At 38.8% G+C, this 18,774-nt stretch overlaps 2 protein-coding genes across 3 annotated transcripts; both read right to left on the bottom strand.

Annotated features, from left to right (window-relative positions):
* Window positions 1-1,094: 1,094 nt before the first annotated feature.
* Window positions 1,095-6,594, bottom strand: LOC134743542 (putative defense protein 3). Its single transcript, XM_063677038.1, has 3 exons — window positions 6,377-6,594; window positions 3,631-3,841; window positions 1,095-1,236 (listed from the first exon to the last, which is right to left on the bottom strand). The coding sequence occupies exons 1-3, from the start codon at window positions 6,573-6,575 to the stop codon at window positions 1,146-1,148; spliced, it is 501 nt and encodes a 166-aa protein (XP_063533108.1). The 5' UTR covers window positions 6,576-6,594; the 3' UTR covers window positions 1,095-1,145.
* LOC134743541 (uncharacterized) lies at window positions 6,561-15,566 on the bottom strand. 2 transcript variants are annotated; one of them, XM_063677036.1, is made up of 10 exons: window positions 15,435-15,566; window positions 14,059-14,178; window positions 13,220-13,423; window positions 11,597-11,780; window positions 10,790-10,948; window positions 9,951-10,210; window positions 9,152-9,356; window positions 8,359-8,566; window positions 8,096-8,276; window positions 6,561-7,575 (listed from the first exon to the last, which is right to left on the bottom strand). In XM_063677036.1, the coding sequence occupies exons 1-10, from the start codon at window positions 15,492-15,494 to the stop codon at window positions 6,883-6,885; spliced, it is 2,274 nt and encodes a 757-aa protein (XP_063533106.1). In that variant the 5' UTR covers window positions 15,495-15,566; the 3' UTR covers window positions 6,561-6,882. The 2 variants fall into 2 exon arrangements, with proteins under 2 accessions (XP_063533106.1, XP_063533107.1); XM_063677037.1 differs by having other exon boundaries at window positions 10,790-10,939.
* Window positions 15,567-18,774: the final 3,208 nt, after the last annotated feature.

Genomic DNA, 18,774 nt, shown 5'->3' with positions numbered 1-18,774 from the left:
TTTGTGTTGCACTCGAGAGCAAAGTTTACTTAAACCTCGTGCCTTGAAACAGTTGAAACCCTCGCAACGCTCAAAATTCTACAATGCAAACCACTCGCTACGCTCGCGGGTATCTTTATTAGCACGAAGGGTCAAACAACAACTTCGCCCCCTTGTAAAACAAAATAACTATTGTGCAATTTCAAATTACTTATTTCTATTAGCATTTTTATTCCGTACCTACTAAATTGAACCCATTTTCAAAATTACCCAGATTAAGTACTCGAAATAGTAGATTGTGTCACAAGGGAGCAAAATTACATATTTACGGCGAGGGCGTACATTGAATCTTGAACGAAGCGAAGGATTCTATAATTGAATCCTGAGCGTAGCGAGGGATTCTAAAATATAATCCTGAGCGTAGTGAGGGATTCAAGTGTTAACGCCCAAGGTGGAAATAATTTTGCTACCATGTGACACATACTGTTTTTCACATCACCTGTGAGGAAATTGTTATGTTCCAAAATATTATTTAACCCAAAAAAATTGTATGCAAAAAAGGAAAAAAATCATGTCCTAGATCAGAAAAGTGCCACTTTGATCCCTCCTAGCAGGGAAGAAAAGTGCCACTTTGATCCCTCCTAGCGGGGAAGAAAAAGCCCTTATTCGAATAGGTGACGTGAAAATAGTTATTTACGATACAAGTGCGAAAAAGAGGAAATTCGAAACGAGTGGCGATAAATTGCGAATTACCTATTCGCACGTGTATCGTACAACGTTTTACAATACATATGGCCCTTTAAACTTTCGACATATGCACGATAAGTGCTCATTTACGCACTAGTGCGAGAAAGTAGTACCATATGTACTGTAAAGTTACTTTAGTGACCTTGTTGGTTAGGGATAATGTGGATCATGTAGTAGTAATCCTTGAATATACTTATTATATAATCTAGCTTATTGCGAATCCGAAAAATCGAAAAGCGGGCAAAGAGCTCTAATAAATGGTTGAAATTATTTAAGACAACTAAAACAATCTTCTAATTAGAATTTGAATCTTCTGTCTTGCATATTTTGTATTGATCAATATTTGTACGGATCCTTTCATAACAAATCTGTCTTCAATAATTTCAACACTGTTTTTGTTTTACAACACTGAAATTGGTTCAGCCAAGAATTTGCAATTGTGCTGGATCCTGGGGCGCCTCCGCTATTAAATTCGCCCAGAATGTTGAGTAATTCTTCAATACAGTGCCTCTGTAAAGTAAAATTATACACATTGAACTCTGAAACATATTAAATTTGTACATACCATACCGCTTAGTATAACTTGCGATGTTGCGCGCGACTTTATATCTATTACCTACTTGAAGTCGCGCTCGACAAAGCAAGTCATGCTAAACGGTTAGGCAGGACACACAACGTATCGCGTTCGGCATAAAGTTTGACCCCCTTTTGTATGTTCAGCAAAAATTAATAGTTTCGGCGAAATCACACAACAGCTTTGAATATACAAAAAAATTTGTCAAAAAATTTAATTTTTGATACAAGCTTTAATCGCACTTTTCTTTCAACAGGCAACTAATACCTACTCATCAAGAAAATTCTAATCATAAATAAATTAAAAGTTTTTTTTACATCTGATTGACGACTAAGCTAACGGAAATTAAATAAGATCCCAGATTAGTTTAATGAAAACTAGTTCTCATATTAACTGATTTGTATTTTTTGACCAGAGACCGTCACGCTGTTTACATGTTAACTAAATTAACATACCGCGTTTTAACATATAGTATAATGATCTTCTCAATAGGCAATCAAATAGTACTGTAAGTGCTTACTATAGGTATATTACATAAATTACAACTTAAGCCTCAGAAACCACTAATCATGATATTTCAAAATGTGTCAATAAAAATAAACATATGTATCGCAAAGGTCAAAATGTACGAACGGAAGTTTCTTAACGATGGATTATTTTAGTTGGAACGGATTTTATCTTAAGGTCACTTGTTAAACCGAAGTTACACAACGCGTATATGCGATCGAGTGAAAGGAACTTTACTGTCATGTAGGGTGAGTGGGGGAATTGGAAACACATAACTTCAAACACTACCTAAAATATAAAAATGTCCGAATTGTTATCTGTCTATCTAATTTTAACAAAAAAATAATTTTATGTTAATGTTATCCCACAAAATTTGGACGAAAACAAAAAACACTGAAGATTTTCAATTTAGTATCACTTTTCAATGATAAGTGCCCCGGGCGCCATCCAAGGGGGAGCAGCAGGGAAACTTTTGTCAGTCTTCAGGGGGCGCAAATTTGGTGACTGCCCCGGGCGCTATATCCTCTAGCAACGCCCCTGTTGAGAATGTAAGGGGTTTAATTGGGAACGCTCTCGTTTCCTTAGTTCCTAATTACCCCAATTGAATAATGTCAATCAAAATGAGTATCACTCATGATTGTAATTTTAGTGCATTTGAAACCACCTGGGGTTTGAGTTGGAGTCTGCAACTCCAAAAACTCCATGCTTACATCTATCATATGTGATAAAAATTATAACAAAAGTTGAAAATATTTTGTTCGGTTAATCGTGACCACATGTGCGTAGCTTCCGAATCTTACAATCACTTAGGCACATAAAGGCCTCTTTATGATTGTATTCACATACTCAAGATTTTTTTTGTGCACTTAGAAGTATTTTATACATCTCACTGTTTCTAATTACCCGCCGTTCCCAAACCTCCCACTCTCCCCTATATATTCATTTATTATATGAGAGGACAAGGGATTATGATCTATAGATTCGTACCTAAATTCGCATTGTCAATTAATAGTAGCCGTAATAGGTATTTGCTAAAATATCTACGCTAATACTGCACTAAAAAGTAAAAGAAACAAATAATTGGGGTCAATGACAAATCCTCTGTAACTTGCGAATTAATGTATGTGCCGTATGTAGGTAGAGGTACATGCATGAAAGTACGAGTAAATTTGAATCGCATGATATAAAAGCGTAATAAATAATTCAAACCTAGAATTTGGTAATAAATTCAAATGACGCTTGTTTTCTTACTACCCGCTTACTACTATATCAATGTTAACTGATGATAACTACACAGTACACACCACATATCTGCCACCCATTAATACTTACAAAGGGATAGAGTTAGACCAAGTTTAGTTGGCAGCGATTTTGATAGCACAGACTGTGCAAGTGTTATTATTCACGTCAAAACTCCCTAGAAGTTTGACGTTTAAAATAACACTTGCGCAGTCTGTGCTATTAAAATCGCTGCCAATTTAGCTTGGTATAACTCTATATCTCTACAATCCGCGTTCAAAAGTATCTGTCACAATAATATAAAATAAAAACTTACGTGAAGTTAACCCTCCCCTGTGAATCGACGGATCGTAGTAGGTTTTGGGTACCTGGGGCCCATTTCTCAAACGGTATTAGAATATTATTAGTGTGTTGCCATAGCAACCCATACAATTTGACGGTTCATGGGCTAATAATATTAGTCTAATACCGTTCGAGAAATGGGCCCCTGTGCTCAGTGCTCCCATAAGTTGAGATCCAATTGTCGTCTTTATGCGAACGAGTTTCATGAGATAAAATATATCATAACAATAGACAATACATACGTGAAGTAAACCCTGCCCTGTGCGTCGGGCGGGGCGCGCCACACCAGCGTCGCTCGAGTCTTTTCTCTGGGATCAGCGTGAGTGACAGCGGCGCACTCGGGATGGATCGTAGTATTCGGAGCCTGCTCCCATGAGCCTAGCCACCGGTCGTCCTCCACGGAACGGGCTTGGATAAAGAAACCTTTAAACGTCTCGCCACCTTCAATGGTCACTGAAAAGAATGTTGCTTGGTGAGGGTGCGATCTCCTTTGTATTTTTCCTGTGTAAGTCTACATCTGAACCTATTGTCTGCGTCTGGAATGTGGAATTATTTAACCCTCGTAGTTTATTCATGGTGTTTAGAACCGGAATGAGTAACTAATTTTACTCCTTACCAGCTTTAGCTTTATTCAGACAATGAAAAACTGCATTGTAAGTCAAACCAAGATAAAATGAACTGCAAAGGAAATGAAATAATAAGCCGGCCAAGTGCGAGTCGGTCTCGCGCTCGAACGGTTCCGTAGCATTACGCAAAAAATGGCAAAAAATCACGTTTGTTGTGTGGGAGCCCCTTAAGTATTTATTTTATTCTGTTTTTAGTATTTGTTGTTATAGCGGCAACAGAAATACTTCAGCAGTGAAAATTTCAACTGTCTAGCTATCACGGTTCATGAGATACAGCCTGGTGACAGACGGACGGAGAGGAGTCGTAGTAATAGGATCCCGTTTTTACCCGTTGGTTACGCAACCCTAAAAATGTACCTAAACACCTACCTAGGCACTGCCTAGGTAACAATATTAATTGTTAATGAATAAATAAATAGTTATTTGTTTTACAAGGGGGCAAGGTTGTCGTTTAACCTCTCCTGCTAATATTGATATCCGAGCAAGCGAAAGATTCCAAAATTGAACCACGAGCGTAAGCGTTGAAAAAGTAAACTACGCGTTCGATGGCGTTTGTGTAAATTAGTTGAACTACCCGTAGTACCCGTGCGAAGCCGGGGCGGGTCGCTAGTATATTATAATGTAGGTAATGAAATTGAATACTTCTTGTACCTACAGTATAATTTAATGATTATTTTGACAGCGTGTTCGCTCCAGTTTGTCTGGAAGTGCCGGCCGCAAACCGGTCTGCCGGCTCGCCATAGTTGTCTGACCTACAATGCAAAGCATGGCATTGTGCAATCGCGTACGATACTATATACTATACGAGTACAAGATTTTATCAATGAACATTAGCTGTTTTTAACCCGCGTCAAAAACAGTAAGTACCGACCCAATTATATTATTTTATACTTATTATTAACTAGTTAACATGAGACTAAAAATAACTATCGCGTTTAAATAAGCTTGAACATTACCTTCGATGTTTCGAAAGCAAGATTGCCTTCGTGATCCCAGAAAAAGTCTGGCTAAACTTCTCCAATAAATACAGGATGTCGCGTTCAGTAGATACGGTTCAAACGTACATCCTGTTCCTGTACACACCCCGCGTGGTGGAACTACTTAATACAATTTATTTTTGAAAAATTTAATACCTACTCTTCCTCAGAGGTTATACGGTAATTACGGAACCATCGAAACATGTAAAGGTAAAATTTTGCAAATTTACCTTTTGAAAATTGAATGGTCATACCTTTCAACGGCTGCTGGGACATAGGTAAGTACATATTGGCACTCAAAATGTTATCCGTTAGTGCTTTTTATTCATTGGGTAAGCACTAGACATTTATTTCAATGTGCACTCCGAGAACTAGATATTTTGCAACCTAATTTTGTAATGCAACATTTTTGCAATGGTATTCGCGATCGTGACTCGTATGCTACCGTTTAATATTGTTGACATCGAGATGAGTAGGTACTCGATAGGTACTCAAAATTCAAGTATGTTTCAATTTTGATAGGCCTTAGTACGTACCTAAACATAATATTTTTACTTTCCAGTTTCTTACTCTTTCTTAAATTCAGTGTATTATTAGTGTACTTATGAGGCGGATTTTTGTAATTAAGTAGCTTAATTCATCAGTAACCATGGGTGTGTTTACTTGATCGAATGGACCCCGTAGTCAGAGAAAGAGATTATAATAATTCAAACTATAGGTATTATCTGCAACTAGTAAATTTGAGAAATTCAACATGCTTAGTAGGGACCGGTCCGGTATCCCCTTCTAGAGTTTTGGAAGGGGTAGGTATTTCGTAAGGCTTTGCTTACCAAAGCCGTTGCTAACTAAAACCCTTTCATTTGGCTTTTTAAGCGCTTCAAAATAAGGGTAAGCTGAATACCCGTTCCTAAGCGCTTACCTCTTGGAGGGGTATCGATTATAAATTATAACACTTATGCCATTTTAAACTTTCTCTTCGTAAAAATAGAATCGAATATTGCTCGTTTATGTTTAAAGTGTAGGACTGGGTGTCTACTTGTCTAGCGCGTTAATTGACATCGCAGGTGTCATATTTTTTCGAATTTAGGAAGGGGCTACCCTTTCAGTTTAGCGGTATCTTTGAAAGGGAGACTTCCTAGAGCTAAGTCAAATGAACGGGTAAGCAATTGAAAGGGAAAGCCAATCGTTGGGGCTATTCGATAAACGACTAAGCCATTTAAAGGCTTTTTTTCTTAAAGGCCTCAATACTTAAAGGACCGAGTTATCTTCCGAAAATAAGTACGATAATGAAATGTTGGTATTAGTAGGTATCCCACATCTTGACACATCATTGTATTGTAAGTGCCGAAGTGAAAGTATTTGTATGCTGAAAAAAAAAAACTAACCTGTAATTGCAGCATTGGGTCCATACTTGGTCGCTGAAGCGTACACTCTGTACGGCAGTGTGTTCAGCGGCTGCGTCCGATGCTGTCCATGATTGGGCTGATTAGGCCGGTCCTTGACACAGGCGTCTATAGGCGCCCCATCTGGGAACCCCTCAACCACCCAACACAATAAAATAGCCACAAATAATTTCGACCACATTTTTTATTAATATCTACAAGGTGTCAGTTTAAGGTCCAAGTTGAAAATGCGCGCGCGCGCCTCGACCGCTCACTTTTGTAACCGCGGGTTCGAAAGGATCTAGATTTTTGAACAAGTTGACAGATGGATTTATTTCGGTAGGGGATATGGGTGCGCCTAACGTATTAGGGCCGTTGCGCAAACGTGTTCACTACACTATAAAAGCATAAAAGCTGTTAATCATGTCGATTCAGGTTTATTATTGAATTATTGAAAATAAATAGACTAAACTAAGTTGTCCCTTAACCAAATATTCTAAAATAGTTTTTTATTCTTCTATAAATACAATCTGATCTTCTTTCTGTCTGTTTGGAGATAAAAGTTCAGGATCTAAAAGATCATTATTTAAATCGATGTATTGAAATATTTCTTCGAACATACTGTCATGGTCTGTCCCATCTAGCGAATCATCAAAAGCGCCATTTTCTAATTGTTTTGAATCATCATATTCGTTATTAGTATCTGTTTTTGGATTATTTATATCTTCGATATTATTTTTAGGCCTGTTTACTTCTTCAAGTTTAATTTCTTCCGGTTTTTCATGTAGTTCGTAATAGTTAGGAGCGTCGCTTTCGTGTGACGTCACAGACCTAATCCAATCTTCATTTTCATAAGAGGTGCTTGAAGCGGTTGTGTAGTTATTATACATTTTTTTATCTCGAGTTAGGTCTTGAGTGGAATCGTAGCCTTTATTGGTTTCTCCCATATCAATAGTTTCGTAGACGGGGTCTAAGATCTCTGCTAATTTTTCGGTAGCATTTATTGATATAATTTCAGCAACGTGTAGCTTGGGTAAGACTACGTCGTTTTCCGGGTCCTCAAAGTGCGAAGGGAGGTTGGTGCTGTAGGTCATTCTCCTGGAGTTCGGGTTAAGGCTGGGTCGGGCGTAGGAATCCCCACGAACACGTGATACTACTGCATTTTCTGTTCTCTGGTACGTTGCTTTTATCAACATGCGCACCTGAAAAAATAATAAGGTCTAAACGAAAGGGTTCCCACAAAAAGTATGACACTTATGTGGCTTTATAAATAAAAAGTTGTCAAATTGCACGTTTTGTCACGTGTTATTGCAGGTAATTAGATACAAGTAGGTACCTAGGTATTCTTTTTCTGTAAATTTATGTTTTCAAAGTACAATAAAGCCTCTTTTCCTGGCCTATGCTACCTCTACCAGCTGTCTTGTTTTTAATCTTGTAGGAATATTTATTGCCGGTCAGTGACAAACAAGGCCCGGCTGATGGTAAGCGGTTAGGATAGTCCTACATCTCCAAGGTGTCACATGTGCGTTGTCGGTCCTTTAACACGTTAACTGTCCTACTCCGAATTGTTATTAATAAGAGGCTTGCCGTGGCCCATAAGTATATTGGGCACAGGCAGTGAACGAGTTAAAAATCTGTAAAACCCTTTTTTGAAGATTTCTCCTTAGTGTAAACCTCGGCAAGGAGTTCAACATTTTATCGAATCAATTTCAAAAATGTTACCTCTTTATTGACATAGCAGTACAGCATAGCTACGAGGAACCCCTGCAGACCCTCCACAGCGTAGGTGATGTAATAGTAGATCTGCTCGCCGGTGCAGTTGGTAGTGTTCGGCCGAATTGCAGTCAGGAGGAACTGTGAGCCGAATATTGGCATCAGGAAGAGCGTGGCTTTTGTTGTGCTTCTGCGGATTTACAATTAAGTTAAGTTGAACTTTCGTAAACGTTCAGACACTACACTACATCCTCAGAAAGCATTTTACTCACAGCTGATTAGCGTTCTCGCTGTTCCTAATCTTAGTAAGCAGCACTCTCAAGACGTCAATAAACAGGGCTGTGTTTATTAGCAGCACGGCCAGACGCGGCGCGTCGAGGATCCACTGGATATTGTTCACTGTGTATACAACCCAGCAAGAATGGTCGTCCAATAGCCCCATGACGATGGACCAGGCGATTACTGGGACTATGGCGATCACTGGAAATAAGGTGATTTTGTTGTCTTTACAAAATATAATGCTCATACTAAACCAATTGTACTAAGAACAGTAGGGCTAAGATGGTCGCCTTTTTACACGACTGCCCAAAAAAAGAAGTGTATTGTTTTTATCATTTGTCACCATGCCTGTCACGTTCTAACAAGTATGAAAGTGCGAAAGTGACGCGTGACATGACAGGTGATAAAATTGTGATCATGATACCGCTGCAGCTTATTTATTATTCTTATATCATACTTAATTGGCAGTGGACCATAGATAATTAAGTATATTATATGGGCGGGCAATGCGTTTGTAGGACCAATGGCCACTGAGGCAGCAAGGATCTTGAGTGGCAACCGCGAACTAATATAAAGGATTCAACCAGCAAAGGCCCTCAACAAAATGGACTGGTCAAAATTCAGTTATTAGTGACCGATCGTAGCGAAAAACATTGCTACGGTCTGCACTGGACACCTTGCGGCAGATATAATGTAGGTTATGTGAAAGAGCCCTAGATGCCTAACTCGCATATAAATTTTTTGAATTTCGCATTTGGATGTTTGATGATCATTTATTATACGTACCAGCTCCCGAAGCGTACAGCCACTTAACCTTCAGATTTCTCCTAAAGGTTGTTACAATCATCCTATGCAAATACACCCCCTCGACCAGCATGCACACAAACACTGCGTTGGCTGCGACCTTCTCTAGGATAGCCAGTATTCGACACCCCATGGCGTGAGTCGACATTACAGTTTCACCGGAGTTGGTTAATTCGTCGATGTAAATCTGGGTAGAGAAGTGATTGTTAAATTGTGTGCTGATGCTGGCAAACTATACGCATGAGAATGAGGGAATAGTAGTTGAAATAATTTAGGACAAATTTGCCGTTACAGCATCATAGGCTGAACGATTTGGTCCGGCTTTTACAAAGAGTTATTTAATATGGACGAGGTAGGTGTAGGCTAGGAAAAAATCGTGCTTCAAATTTATACATTATATGGCAGTTCTGGTTGTTAAACGCGGACGTTGGATGGACAATACAGTTACCACATGGTTTACTACACACACCACAAAAAAGATGGCGCCGTATAGCATAATTTAGTTTGGCTTTTAAACATGTAGCACTCAGCCCCCCCATTTAAGAATGTGTAAATTTGTATGTAAATATTTGTAGGTAAACTAACGTAGCTTTTAAGTACAGTAATAACTAACATCTATGGAGTCTCAGTGCTTCGAAATAAAGAATTTATTATTATTTATTATTATAAACTCGGGTGCACGAAAATAATTATGACTGTTTATTGATAGTGTTTGCTGTAATAAAAGCTTGCTAAAGTACTACCTACAAATTATTAAACGTAAAATTCTCAAACGGCTTACCACACTTCTACTAATGATGACCAAAATATTCCTTATCACAATAGCAATCAGCAGATTCCTATGTAGCGCCACTCTCGTCACTCTGAGCCTCTTGTAGAAGAAGAAGATGGCCACTGCCGGCACACACGATGCTATAGAGAAAGCTAACATGGCGATGTAGAAGCGATATCGCCGGAGGAGTCGGGAGGTGATGCTGCAAGTGCTGTAATCAGTTTGAAGCTCCCATGTTCCGTTTTGGTAGCACTCCTTACTGCTGAAATCTAGAGGATTAAGCAAAAAAGAAAAGTGGTTTGAAAAGTATATAGGATAACTAATTAACTATTATGAATTGGTGTAGTTTTGTGAATGTAGGGATGCACTGATCAGTGCATCCCTACATTCAACTTAAGCATGTCAACATTAAGTTCATCTTTAGGAAAACCAAAATTTTACAAAAGCTTACGAAAGGTTAACTACTCATTTTGTATGCGATTTGCTTGATCTTAACTGTCAAGCGTTTTTTACAGATGAATAAAATTAAACTACTTATATTTGAATTTGCGTCATTTCGTACTTCAGTAGTCGGTTCAGTAGACGATAAAGATATAATAACAAACAAAGTGTGGGTCATCAGTCGTCTCTGTAATCCTTGGGAGAGGCTTTTGTCCAGTTGGGCTAGTAATATGATTTAATGAATGAACGATGATTGAATGAACTATATGAAAAGGTTTGCAACTCGAGAGAAGATCGCGTTGGAAAATCCTGATTATTACGACCAAATGTAATCTATACTGAACCTGACTTATTACTGCTTGAAGTATGCCAGATAGATGCTAGTTTTTGAAGGTAATAGAACTTACGATGACACGACGGTCCTTGGATAGAGTACGCAAACTCTGAGCACACATCGACGGCGGTGGTGCCGCCGGGGGCCGAAACCCAGCAAGTCCAACCATCGAATGTAGGGCTGCATTCGTGTTCTTCATTCTCGGCATAGTCCTCCAGGATATCTGTAAATGCTAAAAATATAGGTGTGCAGGGTTTATGTTGGCAAACATCGCTTAGCAATATCTGGATGTTTTGCAAGGAAGAGTTAACGGGCCCACTGACTATCAGTCCGCCGGACGATATCGGTCTGTCACTTGTTTAGAACTGTCAAATTTTTGTTCTAACTGACAGGTCGATATCGTCCGGCGAACTGATAGTCAGTGGGCCCCTTAGTATAATATAGTAGTGACAGCAAACTGAACAGTCTTTACATTACTCTAACTATATCTACTTAACTTCTTTCATCTGAATTATTTTGCATAATGTCACTGAATAACCATACCATTCAATTTCAATTTGAATGATACATACATTTTTCAAAACTTTTTAGAGCACCGTTCCCAATAAGACTACGTTTAAAATTATTTACTATTATTGTACTGACCTATTAACAGTGGCAAACTGTAAGATAAGTAAAACTCTTTTAAGAACTCTCCAGAGCCATAAAGGTAATGACACACGAAGCATATCTCCAAGAATGCTGAATGACACTGGTGAGATAAATCTTCCTAAAGCTCTCCAGAGCATCTCTTCCAGCGCCCATTAACTAACACGTAGAATGAGCCGGACACCATCAAAAAGCATTTTTAAGTGTTTAAAAGACATACACGTTTACTAACCTAAAAGGTAGCTCTTTCTAGCGCTCTCCGGAGCCATATACTGATTGCAACAAGCGGCCGCCTCTTCGAAGCATCTTTCCCAGCGCCCATGGGCAGATGGAATGAGCGCGATCTTCACCGCCGCCACCACCTCTTCTAAACCAGGGTCGAATGGGTAGCAGGCATATGTACCGTCTTCTTTTAGCTAATTGAACAAAGATAGAACTGGGTTATTTACTTGGAGATTTCACTGACGACCTGACCTGTGGGGCCTCCAAGCTGGAGGACCTGACCGGACCTGGGGGTACTATAGCCTCGGCATTTTATATTAGCAAATTCCTAACACATGTTCATTGTCCCTGTTCTAATTTCCTGGCTTTACGCCCCCTCTTAAGATTGATTACATAACTGCGATACTGATTATTATTGTTCCCGCTCCACACCTAATGCGCAAATATCTCCTGCAGCTGCGTAACGAAAACGTCCCTTTGTTTCTTGATTTTTGTTTTGACGGTTAAATTTTCCGCCACATAGAGTACCCTGAAGAAAATATCTAAAATCGCGAATAAAAATCGGTACTTCTCGCTAACGATTCGCTAGCTAAGTGTGTAACTGTCATAGTATAATGTATATATTATGCGTTATCGTTTTTCCGATTTAGTGACGAAACTAACGAGATTTAATGAAGTTTATCAATTACACAATTTAGAGCGTGTATAGACCGCGTACTGTGACCCTGTATCACGATAAATCGTCAATAAACATCGTGATAATTAAACTAATTGCATATGGGCAACGTATTTCATATGTTAAGCAAGTATATGGTTTCACATAATGTAACTTAAACTTCTGTGATTTAAGAAATTCCATTTAGATTAATCCTTTAACTTTAACTTTATTATCTCATCTTACTAACTGCGAATTATTGCACAGACATTATAGCCATTGCTCTTAGCCAGAATTATTCACCTTACCAGCAACTTGCTCTCCTAAACGGCCTTGACTTCGGATTACTATTACCATTAACGATTAACGATTTTTATTTTATTTTTTTATTTTTTATAAGGAGCCCCAGATATCAATTTTTATCATGCTTAAAGCAAAACTTAAGAAATTGAAGATAGCGCGGTCGTTTGTTAGAATTTTGACTACAGATTCATAATAATCATATCCTCAGATATCAATTTTGTCATGACAGGACCAATGAATTCAAAGAAGGACAAAATCAAAATGGCCAAACTTTGTCCAGTGCAAGGCCGGTTTCCCGAGTAGGTACCTAGCAACAGTCCACCTACTCTACCTATGGCCACGCATACTTTCTTGCAAACGAGTTGACCAGTATAGCAAGAACCCTCACAAATAGCTTTTGTCAAAGCAATTAACTTCTAGCTCCATAACCCCTTGATCGAGCCTGCTCATAATTTATTGAATAAAATATAATACCCTAAAGTACCCTAAACAACACGTTTACCTAATTTCATTTAAATGAGAACAAATTTACTAAAGTTATTGCGTAACAAACTGTCCTCTGTAAGAACTTCGCTTCGCTCTCTCGTTCGATTAATACGTCGGCAGGTGTTTTCAAAGCCACATTATAGTATGAGTGTCGTTCTTTTCTTACAGACACAAATAAGCAAAACTTACCATCTCCAAACACGGTGCCCTCAAATTTCCATAAATACACGCACTGTTCAAATTGAGAGAATTGGCGCCGTCGACGTAAAGGAAGTCCGGAGTGTAGAGCAGGCAACCGCGACCCGACACCCACTTGTAGATCTGCTCGTGGTAGTCCACATTGCGGTAGTTGCAGCTCCGGTTGGACTCTGGAGGCGCTGTGTCGGGCGGTTCCTGCAATTAAAGGCACTATTTTACTCAATTCCTAGAATCTTGGCGCTCACAGCTCAACTAAGCTGGAATGAGATCTGGACTGTCATTTCTAAAAATTAAATAGACTGTGTCCATCCCTGAGCTGAAGCTTACTATACCCATGTCAAATTGCATCAAAAAGTTTAGTGGCGTAGCTTCGAAAAGGTACCTAACGGACAGATGGAGCAAGAACTCTCGTGAATCGTGATGGAATGTGGGAAGGGAAAAGTCATTTTCGTTTCCCATTCTCTTTGTTGTTCAAAAAAGTGTGCAGAAAATGATACGTTTCTGCTCTAGAGCACTGTACGTTCTAAGTACGTTTATTTTTCTTAATTTTTTTACGATAAGCAATTAAAGTTCGTCTTAAATTCTTATTCGAAATGAAAAGAAGAGAAGAAAAGTAGAGTTGTGAAGAAATGGGCGCCTTTCATCCCTTGTTTAGCAAACTACTATATCACTTACAATGTAATTTTTTCCTATCGGCCTACCGATAATATATATAATCATTTATCAGATCAATTACATTCAAAGATATATTTTTTGCAGCTATATGAAATAAATACTAAGGAAAACGACTATATGTTACCTAGTTAATTATAAATATTAAAATACCTTACCTCACAAACGTAAACGTCGTCACTTGAAGGTCTAAATGCATCTCGTCCATTGCGTTGCTGGTTCCACACGCCAATATTATCCTCTTCAGGGTTCAATGAGTCGTTGTAATAGTTATCGCCCTGAAACAGTGCAGCAACCCCAAATATACTATATACATTTGTCGTTCGGCAGTTGTTAATGCTAGCAAGAAATTGCATAATGCCACGGTTAAGATTGTGAAACAACTGGTCCTGGTAGAAGAAAATGTGCAAATAAAAATCAATCAATACAAGTAAAAGTGCAATCCTTGAATTTATATTCTTATTATTGCCTTATTAGTCCAAGGGATTATCTTAACTTAAATATTAGTACCTGGGTGACGGGTGACCGAGCTTTGCTCGGAAAACATAAAAACTCAAAAATGCGCGTTTTCCCAGAGATAAGACCTAGATCCCCCCGAAAACCCTCATATAGGAAATTTCATCGAAGAATTGCTCGTTTAAAGGTATATAGTTACTAAGAAATGAGTACAGTCACCAGCAATAATATGTATGTTACACAACGAACGCCGCAAAAATATGATGCGCTCTTATCACATAGAGTAGTAGGTACCTACGTAGAGTAGAAACCAATACAGTATAAAAATAAAACCTTGGCATCTTGGTACATTGACGTCAGCCTTTTGATCGGCATGCTTGTTTTGTTTTCTGTGTAGGTTTGATTTAGGTAATTCTAGCATTAATATGGTGCCCCAATACAATTTTTTAGGTTATGGGCTCTGAAAAAGTTGTCGCAGACTAACATTTTCGATTTAAGTATTATCTAACTAAGTAAAAAGTTTAAGAAACTTAAATCCAACTGCAGATTTAATGTCAAAAGTAGGTAAGGCACACGTCACGCGGGTGATTATCGGGCATGGTTTTGTCAATTGAGTTAAAACTAAAAGCTTTATGCAGATGGCGCCACCCACCACTAAATAGGTAATAATTATTAGTTTTATTGGCACCCCAAGTTTTGATAGACGTATCGTAATTTTAGTGAGTATATTATGGATGAAGTTATATCCTGTAGGCTCGTGGAAAAGTGGACGGGTTACACACCCGTTGTACTATTTGAGATAAAATTTCCGAAGACGGATTTTTACCTTTCTTTTATCACTATTGTTAATTTGTAAATATTTTTACAGTAGGTACATATGGTGCTACTTAACCATCCTAGTGCGGTAATTAGCACTTCACGCGCCTTTATTTAGAAAAAAAGGGCCTTATGTAGTGTAAAACATTATACGATAGGTACACGTGCGAATAGGTAATTCGCAACTCGTGGCGATTTAAAACACTCCCTTCGGTATTTCCTACTTTTTTCACTTGATCGTAATAATACTAGTATTTCCTACCTTTGTCACAACCAAGACAGTAATAAAGCAGAACAATCCCACTTTATCAAGTCCACACATTTTTCACTTCAGCACTATTCGCACATATATCACACATAATGGATTATTATATATTAGAAATAGCCTGGAACACATACACGGGCAGTTTAATTACGAGTACACTGTCCACTTGTTTGCGGGCGCAGTGCATTTGAGATCACAATAGATGCACAATGCATTCCGGACAGGTCAAAATCATAACAGCTTTTGTTGGTGATTTACTGTTCATGTATCTTCTGACGTCTGAGACGTATTGTTATTCGGTGTGTTTACAAATTATCTATAGCTACAATCAATTGTTATCTAGAGATTAATTGGGCGTTTATCTGCAGAAATAAGGCAGACTATGATTGCAGCAACGAAATCGATTTTAGTTATGATTTAGCAGATTTTTATTTAATCATGTTAAAATTGTACGCTCTCTCTCTCTCTCTCTCTCTCTCCCTCTCTCTCCCTCATCTCAATGTTTATTCCGGTTGCTTCCACAGCTGCTGTTGAAATTTAAATTTTCTGGACTGGTTTTATTTTGTGATGAATTCACGTTACAATATGTTGTCTGATCTGCTTTTTCGATCAATCCAACTCCTTGTCTTCATTGCTGAACGTTTTTTGAAGACTGATATTACCAGTTCTAGCTTTCTCCCCATCCTTAGCGGCCATAACTGTCAGGCCTAAAGGTCACGGGAGTCTGCTAGCTGGATGCGGGTGGGGCAAGACTGGTCATTGTGGCACTCTTTGGGGGAGGCATATGTCCTCTGGCTGATTTGATGATGAAACTATAAAGATAAGAGCAGTTGTTCACGTTTCACGATGACTCTTCATTACTTATCATCAGGTGAGGTTACTGGGTTAACACATTAGCTCATTAGATTATTGAAAAGCAAAAGTTCACGTTGCAAAAGCATGAAAAACAAACATGATTGTGCGACATATTCATAATACAAATGGTACATCAGTATTTTATACATATACGGGGGTTTTATCAATATGAACATCTTGCTTAGTACGAGTATTCACATAAGTCACGGTCCTAACCCGTGACAGAAAGTAAGATAATTTAAATTCATATTTATGTCATCAATTATCATCTCATAAAATGTTCGTTATTTGTTGAGGAATATACCTAGTTCTACATTGCATTATTATTAAAGTTTCTTGAGTTAGTGTTAGGTGCCTACAAATAGATTTAACCTAGAGGCCAATTTGAACGTGCACTGACAGGAGAATGATATCTAAATTATATCATTTAGTTATCGTGCGTCTTTACATGGACAAGTACCTACGAGTGGTATGGGCACTGTGAATGACATCTCGCTTTGTGTGGTAGGGCACAGGACAGCGGATGTCATTCCAGATCTAGAGCAGAGCCCAACTGGAGAGGTACCTCCACCTTACAGAAAACCGCAGCCAAATAACACTAGACCCTACTAATAGTGTTGTGTTCCTGCCGGTGAGTAAGGTTGCCAGAGCTCGAGGGAGAGGAGTGTTAGAGTCGGCAACGCGCATGTAACTCCTCTGGAGTTGCAGGCGTACATAGGCTATGGAGACTGCTTAACATCAGGCGGGCCGTATGCTTGTTTGCCACCGACGTAGTATAAAAAAAAATGCACGATAATTAAATGACATCATTTAGATATCATTCCAAAGTCAGTGTTGTACGTTCGAATTGGCAAGGAGCACAATAGTTATTTGTGCAACAAGAGAGGAAACTCACTCAAAAACACGAGATGTAAAATAACTTTGCTCTCGTGTTGCACATATAATTTTTCACCTTAGTAGTGAGAACATATTTAAAGGTTAAAATGTATTTCGAATTTGTAATAGACCCCGAAGAATGAAGTGGCAGTTCATGGCCTTCACTAAATTAAAATGCTACTTTGTTTCACTCCCTGGAGTGACGAAAGTGAAAAAAGTCGCGCTTTCATTGGAGCGCATTAAGTATCGCATTCCATTCATCTTTGTCATACCCGTTGTTAAACATGTGCTTGTCTCTTTCTCTATCGGTGAGTGGGAGCTCGTTAGCACGTGCACATTTCTCGCTTGCCCAGGTGCGACTAAAGGCAACTTGTACAATTTGTCACAAGGTTTAGCTCTTCAATTTTGGAACGCCTATCCTATAACGTAGCTTGAGTTATAATAAATCATTGCTGAATGCATGACGCATGAAAGGTGGTTAATAGTTATTTATAACCGACTTCAAGATTTCAAAAGGAGGTATAGTGATTTTTGTATTCACCAACAAATTCAGCATTTCCATTTAAAAAAGTGACATTTGATGAAGTGGAACTGCTGATGATGATCAGAATGGAACTCTTCAACGACACATAGTTCACGTTTGGTGATTTATTCTCTTCGTTATGGACCCAGACCTTGGATCTGGACTTTTTTTTGAACTGCGATCCTCACAGAACCGAACTGCTATCAGAAAAGTGGGTTAGGTTAGGTTAGAACTGTGACCCTTACAGAAACGAAATGCTATCAGAACATTGGGTTAGGTTAGGTTAGAACTATGACCCTTACAGAAACGAAATGCTACTAGAAAAGTGGGTGGTTTTACCTCCTTTTAGTTAGGCAAAAGATGCTGTCTTTTTCATTTCATTGTCTGGAGTGCACCATCAACAATAAGTAACCTTTCAACGGCATCCCCCATTGAAGTCGGTTTTTTTTTTCTTAAAAATTGTTGAATATTGAATAGTACCCAAGTACCTAAACATAGTCATTCAGGTAAGTTTAAGGAAAACGTGGCTTTCTACTGCGTAGGCACATCCGCGGATATGTAAAAGATTTTATTATGTACCTACAGTCATATACAATAATATGTTACTCTTCGAAGGCCGAAAAAATATGTGACACGCTCGGCTCTACAAATAAGATCATCATCATCTTCCTCGCGTTGTCCCGGCATTTTGCCACGGCTCCATGGGAGCCTGGGGTCCGCTTGGCAACTAATCCCAAGAATTGGCGTAGGCACTAGTTTTTACAAAAGCGACTGCCATCTGACCGTCCAACCCAGAGGGGAAACTAGGCCTTGTCGGGATTAGTCCGGTTTCCTCACGATGTTTTCCTTCACCGAAAAGCGACTGGTAAATATCAAATGATATTTCGTACATAAGTTCCGAAAAACTCATTGGTACGAGCCGGGGTTTAAACCCGCGACCTCCGGATTGCAAGTCGCACGCTCTTACCGCTAGGCCACCAGCGCTCACCTGCTCTACAAATAAGATCGTGCCAGATATTTTTGCGGCTTTCGTTGCAGGTGAATGGATAGTCTGCGTCTTCTCAAATGATTTTTACGCCTAAA

The sequence above is a fragment of the Cydia strobilella genome, chromosome 8, assembly GCF_947568885.1.
Source record: "Cydia strobilella chromosome 8, ilCydStro3.1, whole genome shotgun sequence".
NCBI lineage: Eukaryota > Metazoa > Arthropoda > Insecta > Lepidoptera > Tortricidae > Cydia > Cydia strobilella.
Note: the sequence above shows the minus strand (reverse complement) of the source record. Positions and strands in the feature narration are given on the sequence as shown.